The sequence below is a fragment of the Colletotrichum costaricense genome (assembly GCF_030867565.1).
Source record: "Colletotrichum costaricense strain IMI 309622 chromosome Unknown Scaffold_9.1, whole genome shotgun sequence".
NCBI classification, from domain to species: domain Eukaryota; kingdom Fungi; phylum Ascomycota; class Sordariomycetes; order Glomerellales; family Glomerellaceae; genus Colletotrichum; species Colletotrichum costaricense.
The window spans coordinates 1,492,227-1,504,287 of record NW_026848238.1 but is presented as its reverse complement, the minus strand read 5'-3'; the positions used below and the strand labels follow the sequence as shown (position 1 = coordinate 1,504,287).

Sequence of the window (12,061 nt, the reverse complement as noted above, 5' to 3'; positions counted from 1 at the left end):
GAAAGGGTTGCTGTGACCTGTTTTGTATGGTTGGGGTGGTTCGCGGCTACTGCACGTTAAGAGATATGTGCGGCCGAGTGGCTCTGATCACTCGATGAGCAGCCCCATTTTCATCCAGTCATCCCCCTCCTCAACCCCCTGGTGAGCAATAGCTGCAAGTGCTTCACGTTGTTGGCCCCAGGGGTCGCCTGATGCGGACAGGTTTCGTTGGTTGCCTGTTCTTCCTTTCCTCTGCATTTGCAGCCTCATTTTCTACTCCACATGGCCGGATATCCCAATAGATGTTGGTTACGGTCAACGGCAGTCGAGTTGATGACCGTAGGATTGCATTCTTCTCGATAGGCAACGTGCTACTTGGCCTAGATTGCTCTCGAAGCCAACAACTTGACCGGCAACAAGCTTGATTGATCTCACTCTAGTTGCTGAGTCTGGTACTGCATCGTATTAGTTGCAGTGGTGTGACTCCATATGTTCCAATCGCGGACTGGCAGTGAGTAGGGCAGATCATCCGTTTCTTTTCCCCCTCATGTTATCCGTACATCTTTTTTACGCTTTCTCGTTCTCTCGTTCGGGTCTGTCATCCCCTTACACCATTGTGCAGGCATCTGGTCTCGCATATGCGCTGAGTTGTGCCACTCGGCAATGGATAGCTGCCTTGCCTATAGTACGGGTAGGCAATTCTGGTGCCACCAGAAGCCGGAACGTGGTTCTTTTCGGTGCGCTTTGAGTTGTCTCGAAAGATCGGCGTGAAACACGGTGAATGGGTTAATTGTGTGTGTGTGCAGGGCTGCCGTGGAAGCAGGGCGGAGGAAGAAGTGCTTCTTTCTGCATCCCAAGGAGGGTGCCCAGGTGGGCTGTGAGGGTTGGAGGTACATACCTACTACCCCGCATGAGACGCCATCTCATAGCCTTCTTCCTATGTCGATACTCGGACACTACTGGTACTCGGTGTTTGGCGATAGGGTAAAGGGGTACTTTTCTTCTTCGTCTTGGTTGCCAAGGTGAAAGAGACGAGACATGCACTTTACGGACCAGTCCCCTTGCCTTTGCACTTTGCATCGTGCATGAGCTCGAGCTTGCATGCAGCCATTGCTCTCTTGCTCCGGACACTAGCAATGAGACGAGGCGAGCAACGCTGACCAAACATGTAGGTAGCTTCCTTCACGACCTGTGTAGGCATTGCTCAACCGACGCTGCCTGCAATGCCCCCGTCGCCGAGTGCAATAAGTATTTGATCAAGCCCCATCCCGGACGACTGTCTGTGCAAAGCTCGCTTGTCGTTGTCTGCTCCGTCTCTTCTTCGGTGGTGAAGCAAGACTCTCCTGCTACGTACTTGACCAGTAAGGGTACCGTCCCAGGCAACTTGTTCCCAAGTTCTGCTGTATCATACCAGGGGTGTTCCTTCATCTCTTCGCATCTCTCTATACACAAAGCTTGTGCTATTGCTTCTGTTGCTTGCTGCTTCTTGCAACCCATTCGCTCAAACAACCCAATTCAGCTTTACCCGTCATTCCCAAAACGCTCATCAGCCATGGCTCATCAACATCAGCACCACCGCTTTGACGACGCAGCTTCCGTATCGAGTTACTCATCCGGGAGCTCCTCCCGGTCGTCCTCCAGATCATCCTCCAGCTCGGGCGGTTCCAAAAAGTCCAGATCGTCCCAGACATCCCACTCCAACATCAAGAGCGACCACTGGACCGTCTCCTTTATGAAGTGGACGACGGGCGCTCCCCCCGGGAAGCAATTGGCCCTGCGAAAGACTAAAGTCTGCGACTACGAAGAGGACTGGGACTACGACGACGGCGGCGGCAGCGTGTACAGCGACGCGTCGTATATCTCCTACGCCTGGGTCAGCCCCAAATGGGACGACAGCATCTCCGAGATCGCGTCCCGCTCTAGTAGCCGATCGAGCGGTCGGCTCCGGAGGGAGCAGCGGGGTTCGGGCGGAGGCCGGCATCGGTTCCCGGTGCCGCCCGTGTCGTATCAGCCTCCTCCTCCTCCCCCTCCTCCGTTCAACCACCCGCCGCCTCCGCCTCCACCCGGTATGGCTCCCGGACCCGGGTTCCCCATGTACGATGATGAGCCTGCCTTTTTCGATGTAGATCCTGGGTATCACCAGCCTCCTCCCGCGGCAGCTTTCGGCGGCGGCGGTGATCCCGGTTTTGTGGATCTCAGTGCCGGAGGCGGTGGTGGTGGTGGTTCTCACTTCCCTGGCAACCCTGGCAAGTACGATGATTGGGAAGATTGAGTCTGTTTTCCTAGTCTCTGAGAGACTGTGTGTTCTTTCTTACTTGGTTACGATTCTTGTACGGACATACGGGCAGGCGGTTTGTTCTTTTTATTTTTGGGCTTCGATTGATGATCGACGTTGGCGTTTGACAACAAAAACACACTCTCACACATACAAACTACCAGACTCCCCTTCCCCTCCGATTGTACCCAGAACATTTTTCGAAGGGAGAGAACAGAACCTTCAAGGAAATTGGGGAGGGCATATAATGAATTACGATGTCTGTATCTTGCTTTATTGTTGATCATATCACGAGAGAATAAGATCATAATACTGATGTGTTTATTCGCTTGGCTGCAACAATACTTTAAAATGCCCACGCCCAATTGGCGGCGACTCTGTTTACTATCTGCTCTTTTTTTTTCCAACCCCATTCTGACGTGCATCTTGATATACCTCAATAGGAGCAATTTCCAGAGTCGAGACCAATGGTGGCCCTGGACAATTGAGACTGACGTACACAATGGATCATTGATCACAGCTTAAATTGGAGTATTCACAACGGCGACATGCCTGCAGTGATATCATCTTAAGCAAACTCCCGATGAATTATATTACCGGCAGACGGAACTAAAGGTGAGGAAAACGGCCTCGATGCGGATACCTACCGGTCCTGCGTCATTCGGGGAAGCCGCTGTAGCTAAAGCTCGAGTGTGTGGCTGAGCATTTCTGCGCTGTTCCTCGGCTCTTTGGAGTCTAGACCACAGCCACACACAGACTTCACAGTTGGCCTCAATCCACGCATTTCACGGAGCACCGCGTCCAAATTGTCTTGATCCTGCGTCTCCGACTATGCAACTTGTGCAGCAATTGCTTCTCAGCCGCAATGTAGTAGTATTCTGGATAGTGGATATTCTCCTTTTCCTCAGTTGGCAGATCGTATACTGCAGTACTTGCATATAGAAAAAATGACCCTCGGCCTCCGCCACTTTTGATCTGTCGTGCAGGAAAGCTACCGCAGCATGGTACTAGGTAGGTATCATTGTGGAAGGCTCGTTTCGCAAGCCAATCAACGTCTGTTTAACCCAATTCAAGCGAATTCGTTTTGTCGTAGACACAGGTCTCACTCCCTACACTTCTCTCCCCATTGGCTCACGAGGACCACCTTCACTTGAACCACTCATCTATCCCCATACTTTTGATGACTGCATAGAAACACCAACGTAGCTGTCTTACTTAGCCCAGATCTCATTCCAGAAACCTTAGTGGCTCGTCCATATCCACCTAAGACCTTGGGCCGCGCATTTCCGGCCATCCAAGAGAGCCCTGGGGTTTCTTCCCCCGGACCAGGTTCTATGTTCATCACTCAGCCTTACAAGTCCCAATACGTAGTAGTAGTCCTTAGCCGCAGGCAGCAAATGTTGCCTAGCATTTAGCGTCAAGTCCTAACTCCTTATTCCCCAGAAAAATATACCCTCAAGGTTATAGCAGGACTTGCTTTCACGACTTTCCCTACCTCACCGCTATCCTAGCGCAGCCGGAGTGACTCAAACCATGCTTTTCACGCCTTCTCTGTTACAGGCGGCCTCAGCGACCCATCTCAAATTCCCATATGCTGACGACCCGAATCTACTGGGCCGGCTATGCTCATTGGTGTGTGATGGGTTCCGGCGAACTTACCCGCATATTGGATGTGGTGGTTGCAAAACCCCTGCCTAACCGGCTAGACTTGTGATCACGAACGCCTCGTTGACGTGGTTGCCTCCCAAGTGAATGGGTGTGTATCTTCTTCTGTAGTTCGACTATATAAAATAGCAAACGTCTCGCACATTCAAGACTTAGAGATTTCACACACTTCACTAGTTCGACATCCCCTTGTCTTTCTACTCCATACTATACAAGAGGAAGCATCTCAACTGTCTTACCTCTTATCATCAACGAGATATCTCAACCCAACCAGACCGATTGTATAACATAGACTCACATTGTTTCCCCTCGAGCTGGCCTCATTTTCTCAGCTTTTACAGACAATGGACACAATCACAGATACCGGCTACGCCGACCCCATCAACACCTCATCCAGCACGGCTCAGCCTCCTCCTCAACTGGCACTGCTGGACTTCTTCTTCCCAGGCTTCAGCGTTTTCACAACAGCCTTCCAAAAGTACCTCGGAATCGACCTAAATGTCTATATCCCCCTAGTGATCCTCTGCGGCGGCGCCACCTTTGCCTGGAGGTACTTTAGCGAGTACCTCTGGGAAAAGGTCGAGAAGCACCTCATGTCGACAGTCGAAGTCCGCACCGACGACGAGATCTACAACATCCTCATGTCCTGGGTCGCCGCCCAAAAGTTTGCCAAGAACTCGCGGCGTTTCGTTGTCAACACCAACCTAAGCTCCCGTTCCTGGTTCCTCTGGCGCTGGGACGACGAGGAGGAGGAGTCGGACGAGTCCTCCGACGGCGGCCTCGTCGAGATCTCGGGCCAGAAGAAGAAGCCCCTCGCCTACACCCCCAGCTTCGGCAGCCACTCGTTCTGGTACCGCGGTCACCTTCTCCTCTTCAAGCGCAGCCAGAACCGCGAGCAGGCCTCCTACCTCGTCGTCAGCGAGCGCGAGGAGATCAGCCTCTCGTGCTTCGGCCGCAACCCCTGGGTCCTCAAGGAGCTCCTCCAGGAGGCCCGCGCCGAGTACCTCAAGAAAGACTCGCAAAAGACTATGATCTACCGTGGGAGCACCCGCGCCGGCACCACAGAGCCTACGTGGCAGCGATGCATGGCCCGCACTTCCCGGCCTTTCTCGACCGTCATCCTCAACGAGAAGACCAAGAAGGAGCTCGTCGACGACGTCGCCGACTACCTCTCCCCCGTGACTCGCAAGTGGTACTCCAACCGCGGCATCCCCTGGCGCCGGGGTTACCTCCTGACGGGTCCCCCCGGCACCGGCAAGTCCTCGCTCTCGCTCGCCCTGGCCGGCTTCTTCAAGATGCGCATCTACATCGTGAGCCTGAGCTCCATCTCAGCCAACGAGGAGAACCTGGCTACCCTGTTCGCCGAGCTGCCCCGGCGGTGCGTGGTCCTCCTGGAGGACATTGACACCGCCGGCCTGACGCACACCCGCGAGAATGGCACAGGAACCGGTAGCGATGCCGCAGACGCCAAGGACGGAAGCGGCGACATGGTGCCCGGCCAACTGACCGTAGGCAACGGGGCCAACAACACCAGCGGCCGCCTCTCACTATCCGGTCTGCTCAACATCCTCGACGGCGTCGCCAGCCAGGAGGGCCGCGTCCTGATCATGACCACCAACCACGTCGAGAAGCTCGACAAGGCCCTCATCCGACCGGGCCGCGTCGACCAGATTGTGAAGTTCACCTTGGCCGACGGCGAAATCATTGGTGCCATCTTCCGTGCCATCTACGCACCCCTCGAGGGCGACGAGGACATTGCCGCGCAGCCCCTCCAGGAGCACAAGCAACTGATCGGTGACGCTCTTGAGGACGACGACGACGAGAAGAAGAAAAAGCTTGCCGAGCAAGCCGCCGCCCGCACCGCAGAGATCGTAGCCGCCGTCGAGGCCCTCTCCGAGACTTTCGTCGCCCGCATCCCCGCGCACGAGTTCAGCCCGGCCGAGATTCAGGGGTACCTCATGAAGCACAAGCGCAGCGCCGAGGCCGCGGTCGCGGGCGCGGCGGAGTGGGTGACGGAGACGCGCAAGGAGAAGAAGGAAAAGGAGCTCAAGGCCGCCGAGGAGAAGCGAGCGGCCGAGGCCAAGCAGAAAGAAGAAGAGGAGAAGAAGCGCAAGGAGGAGGCTGAGGAGAAGGAGAAGGAGGCCAAGGAGAAGCGTAAGGAGGAGAGGGAGAAGAAGCGTAAGGCGGAGAAGAAGAGCAAGAAGAGTAAGCGAAATAAGAACAAGGAGGCGGCTTCTTCTGATTCATCTTCTTCCGACTCGGATTCTGGCTCCGGCTCGGAATCGGAGGCCCCCGCCAAGGGTTCGGAGAAGAAGACTGCGGAGGAGCCGGTCGTGGTCTCGGGGGCCAAGGCCGAGCACGGGGCTGAGGATGTCACGCAAAAGCGAGACTCGGGTTACGGTACTCCAGTGGAGGTTTGAGAAAGCTGGAACCCTGCATCACAATGTATTTGAGGCGTTTGTTTCTTTGCCGTTTCTGTATACTTCTTCTTTTGCATTAACCGGCGTCTGGGCGGCCGGTTTAGATGGGGAGATCCGGAGGAGAACTGCGATCCCATGTCATAGCGTTACATCTTCAAAGGGTTTCATTCTGATTTCATCGAGCCTAGAAAGAAATGCATGGTTAATGTCCATCTTCTAGCGTAGAACAACAGGCGAATAAATAAGCCATAAAACAAGGATACAATAAGATTGTGACTGTCAACGAACCATCTAGGGCATTGAACAAAGTAAATGATATTGTCAACGTTGGCCAGACTTAGAAACCCTCGTACCTGGTCGCGTCTGGACTAGCACCACAATGGCTGCCATCAACAACTGACGACTGTGTGCTCAGTCGCTTCATCAGCTTAGTCGATTTGGACTCTAAAGGCACAAACTGGTTGCTCGAGCACTCTCGTCTCCTCTGAATCATGCCTCGTAGGGTGGGCGCATCCGGCCAGCCTGAAGATACCTTCATTGTCCAGAGAATGCTCATTTTGCCGGCAGCATTCTACTGAAATCATCAAAACTTCAGAACTTGTCCCTTCTTTAGGCATTGCGGTACGTAAATATCGCAGAGCATTTCTGTCAGGCCGTATTCAGAAGTAAACCACGTTTCTCGATCCCGCAGCGGCATTCGGAAGATGCGAGTGAGTAAATCGTTCAATATGTCCTTTCAAGTGAAGTTGCAGACGACCTTCACAAACTGGGTTTATCACTTCCGGCTCCACCGTGGATCAATGTTCGTCTTACTACTTCTTCTGGCCGTCTCTATATTTATGCGGTGCAAAGAGCTTCAATGACTCTACTTAGGAATCATCGTCTGATTTCTCCATCTCGAGCCTGAGAGAGAGGGATAAGGGCAAAGGCTGCGAAACATGGTCGTCAGATCTCTGCTTCCAGGGGATTCCTCACCGTATCTCAACTAGCACGAGCTTAACATAGAATTAGACCATGAGCCAAGGGTCTCCAGAAATCTATTCGATTCTGAGCCTATCGGCCCCATAGTACTTCTCTCGCGTCCATACGTTTGCTTGCTCAGGTGTCACTTGGAGAAGATGGTGAGCTTTGTCACCGATTACCAGCTTGTGTAATCTCCATCAGGCTTCTTAGACCCACTGTAAATACAGACCGTAGTCTTCAGGCCCGCGCAACTTGTTCCTTGTAATATGAGGCAGGTCTAGTCGGAACAAGTGCCTGACAGAATCCAAAATAGCGGGAAGCTCATCGACCAACTTATAACTAATAGCAAGCAAGCAAACTACATAGTGAGGGGATATGCATTCCGTATCACACATCTGTTGTTGAGAGGTACGATACATTGATGAAAGAAAGGAACTTTGTGAGATAAATTGTCAGAGGTCTTTGTAACAATTCGCAATGTTATGTTTGTCATGAGAAGGCTTGACCATATCTCCGTCGTCTCGTGCGTGAACGACCCTTACGTATATACGTAAGCTTAGTCTGTTCTCTCGTAATGTTGAGTCGATATTTAGACGGCGACATTGGGCTTAACTGTAGCAATGTGCATAATGACCTGATTTTTAACTGAAGCTTATCTAGCTTGGGACCAGTGTATCATGCATGGCATTGCTTGGCCGACTTGTGTAATTCCTACCAGGCTGCTGTCTCGTTCCGAGCTTTATAATCACACGTAGTCCGCGTTTCTTACAGGATCTGGGATCCTTCTATATTCAGACGTCGGCCATATGATGAGGATGGAGTATCAATAACGGCAAGAACAATATCTCCTGGATTCCTATCGACAACACGTAGACAAGCGAATTCATCGTGAGGACGCTATATGAGATGACCAGCTGACTCCGAGTGATATGCGAATATCAATATACAACTCTGCCTACGCCTCTATCTACTGAAATATTTTGCCATGACGTTGATCGTCTACTCTATAGTAACGCCCATGTGCCGATAACGAAGAAGCCGGAGCGTCAGCAATCATCCCCGGATGTCAGTCTGTCGAAGCCACCCACTTCGGATTGATACTGAGATATCGCAGTCGCCGCAGTTGCCGGACCCGTCCTTCAGTTCCACGAGAGGATTGACACTGACAAGAATAACCCCTACGATGCCGACGTCTTCGAGGCATTCGACCGGGAGAGACGGACACATCACGAGGACAGTGACGACCGGCTAGCCCAGCTTACTATAGTATATCCTCAAGACTGAGCACGGAGAACGCCCAGGAAACCGAGCCACCAACAAAGCGACGGCGAACTGACCGACGCATATGCAGCACCTCCTGTACCGGGCTGACATCCTTGATCTCATGAAGGGATCAAGATGCGGTCCAAAGCGCGCAGCAGCGAGCTCGGGGACAACCGCAATGCGACGGGCGAAGTTCGCTGTCCCCGTGGCAGTAGGAGTGCTTGAACTGGGCCGATTTCTCGCGGATGTCGTCTTAACCAGACAGATGCCGTTACTGAAGGATTCGCTTATCGTTCTACTGTTCTATCCTCTGAGTGACTGGGAGGGAGACGAGATTTACTGGGAGGGAGACGAGATTTACGTGGAGGGAGCGCCATCGAGCGAGGAGCTAGAGAAGCTTGCGGAAAGTCTGCATGGGAGGCTTGAGACTGAGGATGCTAGATATAGGGTTATCAAGCATGACAATACTGCCAAAGGTGAATCAAAAGGGGATTTCAGTCGTGGGGAGCAGCGGGGAGCGTGAATCTTGTAAGTCAATCAAGCGCTACCATCATTCCGAGTTGGACTATTCTGGGTCTTCGAGATAAGTAGAAAATATAATTCACACTACTCCCGACGAAGTTCATTAATGAAGCCTGAAGGACTGGGCAGAGTATGTGCGGAAAATGCAATGAGATGTGAGGTAAGATTTGCTGATTAGGAGGGGACAACACTGCCTTAAAAAAGATGCCCCGCAAGAACAGGTCAAAACGTCAAAAACATACAACACCAGGTATTCGCTGGTCGTCACCGACCCAACTACTAATCCGGCCCTCATTGGCTTATCTATGGGAGAGCGGACGGGATCCCGAGTTTTCCAATGGGTATGGTCGTATGTGCAAGAGTGAGCATGCTAAGTTGAAAATATTCACAGACAGCTGTATTGAGTTACACCCGTAGTCTGCGCTGAAGGTTTGGAAGGCGAATGCTGACAACAACTTCGTAGCAGGCTTCTGGAAGCAAGTCACTGGAAAACGGGGAAGATGCAACTCTAGGGTCTCAGCGGCAGAGAAGCGGGCCAGCTAAGGCAGAGTGTCATCATCAATGGTTCGATAAACCTTGGATGGGTTGTGTCCTAGATGCATGCGGTTCCCGAGCTAATAGAACGGGGACACAATACATCTGACAGTGTTTCAAGGGCAAGATCTTCAGACGATGAAGGATGTCCATGTCCGTGCCGAGTAAGTGCCTCTGCCTTGCCTTGCCGTGCTGTACATTTGATCGCTGCGCAAGCAATGGCGACGGTTCCTAAACTGGAGAAAACTGGAAACTGAGGGGAGGGGCCGGACCATGCAAACCTGGGCAAGAGGGCCGATGCGAGACCGATGCGGTGCGGTTCGGGTTGCAGGGCATGAAGAACGAGGGGTTAAAAAGAGAATTTTTTTTCTTGGACGACGTGATGGTTGTTACGCTCGGTCTAAGAGCCTCGGAGTTCGAGGCTGAAGAGAGAGACTGCGAGAAGGGGCCAGCCGCCAGCTGCTTGTGACATGTCGTTACGCGGGGCGGTCCCATTGTGGATATCCGCCGGGAGGGGCCATCGTTCGGAGGACCGACGCGGCGATGCGAGGTTGAAAGCGTGGGATGCCATACCATATCTTGGTCGCAGTCGATCTACTGTGTACGGAGTAGCAACCGCCAGTCACTCAGTCGGAGTTCAGAGTATGGGGTTGGTGGGAGAGAGATGGGCTGCAAGGATGTGATACCTAGAAAAGGTCTCACGTCTCTTGTTTATTCCCTCTTTCTTCTTACGTATCGATGTGCGTCTGGCGAGGCGAAACTGTCCAGTTGTACAGGGTCTAAATGTCGACATGCTTGTCGCTGACGAGATGCGCACATGCGGCACGAACGAAATCTGTGCGAATCTTATTTAGTTTGTTCGCTTGTCTCTGGTCTCTGCGGAGCTTTGGCCGGGCCTTGCACCTGCTCCCCAACGTGGGTATGGCGAGGACAGGAAGCTCAGCCACGATGTACGCGAACACCATCACCAATAACACGTGGTTATGGTGGTGAGAATGAAGCCTCGTAGTTGTGTTTGGATTTTCCGCGATGCGGTGGCTTGGTGACTGGCCTGCCTGTCAGCCCTTACTACGTAGTCTTCCGTTACCCTAGCACGCCTGGTAAGCTGCTTGCTGCCCTTGCAGTTCTGCAGTCAGACGCATGTGCCTGTGCCTTTTTGTGTTCCCATAAGACTCTTCCGTGCCTGTGCCTGTGCTCGCTCTAGCTGCTTGGTGAATGGTATTGGTAGTACGACTAGGCAAATTCCTGTCGGCGAAAAGCAAATTGGAAATGTCAACATCGGGATGCATGGCCGTTTTGCATCAAGCTAGACTGAACAAGCTTAGCGAGTCAACGCCAGAGATGGCCGTGGTGTTGTTGAAGATGGAGCTATCAAACGATGAATCGTCAACGAGCAGAAGGGGCTAATCCTAATTAGAACTTGACCAAATCAACTGCAGTTCTGGATGCACGCCTCGGGGCAAGCGCAGCGTCTCATCCTGGATGACGCCCTGGCCAAGTCTGGGGACCTGAGAAGCCAGGCGCACTTACTGCACAGTATATGCCGCCGAGTGAAAGAATGATTCTCTGCAGCTGCCGTCGTTGCAGAAAAGCCCCAAAGAGTATCCGCAATCTTTCCGCAACTGGCGGGGTCATGCGATTCGCCTTCCGTGATAGAGTGAGAGATGAGGGGCAGAGGCGAGCGAATATTGCCCTGACGTAAGAAGCCCTGCCCTACCAGAACTTTCCTTCTTCGACGAGAAACCGCTGGAGTTGCACGGGGTCTTTTTACTTGAGGGACTTCGAACTGACGCCTGACGAATGGGTCTTGTTGTCGTTCGAGCTTGAGTTGCTGTGTGACAACTGGTCCCCTGAACTTGTATTGAATCTCCTGCTTCAATGACCAAGATCATGAGCGAAATGTCGAATAAGCGCCTCAGGGCTGCCGATTGCGCTCCTCGGATGGCTGGCTTGCACCGCCTGTTCAGCCTATTTGACCCTTGAACTTCTTCTGGCTGCCATGACACGCAGCATGCTTCTAATTGCCGCGTTGCTGGCCTCAAGAAGCGTCTGCGGCCCGGTCCAGTGGATCCTCAATATATGGAACACGAAGCATTCTCGGAGCACTAGAAGCAAAGTACAAGGCCTGCCATGTTATCAAGTACCTCGATCTCTGCATCTCTCCGTGTACTGACTCCTGCCAACCTGCTTGTCACTTCACATGTTTTACGTCAAATACCTCCGTACTTGAGACAGGCGACGCCAAGGTACGGAAGGGGGTAACCGCGGGGCTGGAGGGGGAAAAAGTCTCTCACCACGTTGAGCCGTTTCCATGTCTCAGTGCAGACGAGCTTGAGCTGTCTCGAGAAAGCTTTGGTGGCCTATTCAGATACTCTCTTTGCTTGCAATAAGGGAGCTATCCGTCGTGCAAGGCTGATGCCGCGACAGTCGGATAGACAGG

General features: G+C 52.8%; 4 protein-coding genes across 4 annotated transcripts; all 4 read left to right on the top strand.

The window, feature by feature from the left end:
* Positions 1-1,531: 1,531 nt before the first annotated feature.
* Positions 1,532-2,251, top strand: CCOS01_09333 (uncharacterized protein; the record flags this gene model as incomplete). Its single annotated transcript, XM_060457492.1, has 1 exon — positions 1,532-2,251. One exon carries the CDS (start codon positions 1,532-1,534, stop codon positions 2,249-2,251), a length of 720 nt encoding a protein of 239 aa, XP_060312192.1.
* Positions 2,252-4,263: 2,012 nt separating this feature from the next.
* Positions 4,264-6,339, top strand: CCOS01_09332 (uncharacterized protein; the record flags this gene model as incomplete). The annotated part of the gene is made up of 1 exon (XM_060457491.1): positions 4,264-6,339. One exon carries the CDS (start codon positions 4,264-4,266, stop codon positions 6,337-6,339), a length of 2,076 nt encoding a protein of 691 aa, XP_060312191.1.
* Positions 6,340-8,647: 2,308 nt separating this feature from the next.
* Positions 8,648-9,088, top strand: CCOS01_09331 (uncharacterized protein; the record flags this gene model as incomplete). Its single annotated transcript, XM_060457490.1, has 1 exon — positions 8,648-9,088. The coding sequence occupies one exon, from the start codon at positions 8,648-8,650 to the stop codon at positions 9,086-9,088; it is 441 nt and encodes a 146-aa protein (XP_060312190.1).
* Positions 9,089-11,620: 2,532 nt separating this feature from the next.
* Positions 11,621-12,011, top strand: CCOS01_09330 (uncharacterized protein; the record flags this gene model as incomplete). Its single annotated transcript, XM_060457489.1, has 2 exons — positions 11,621-11,785; positions 11,898-12,011. The coding sequence occupies 2 exons, from the start codon at positions 11,621-11,623 to the stop codon at positions 12,009-12,011; spliced, it is 279 nt and encodes a 92-aa protein (XP_060312189.1).
* Positions 12,012-12,061: the final 50 nt, after the last annotated feature.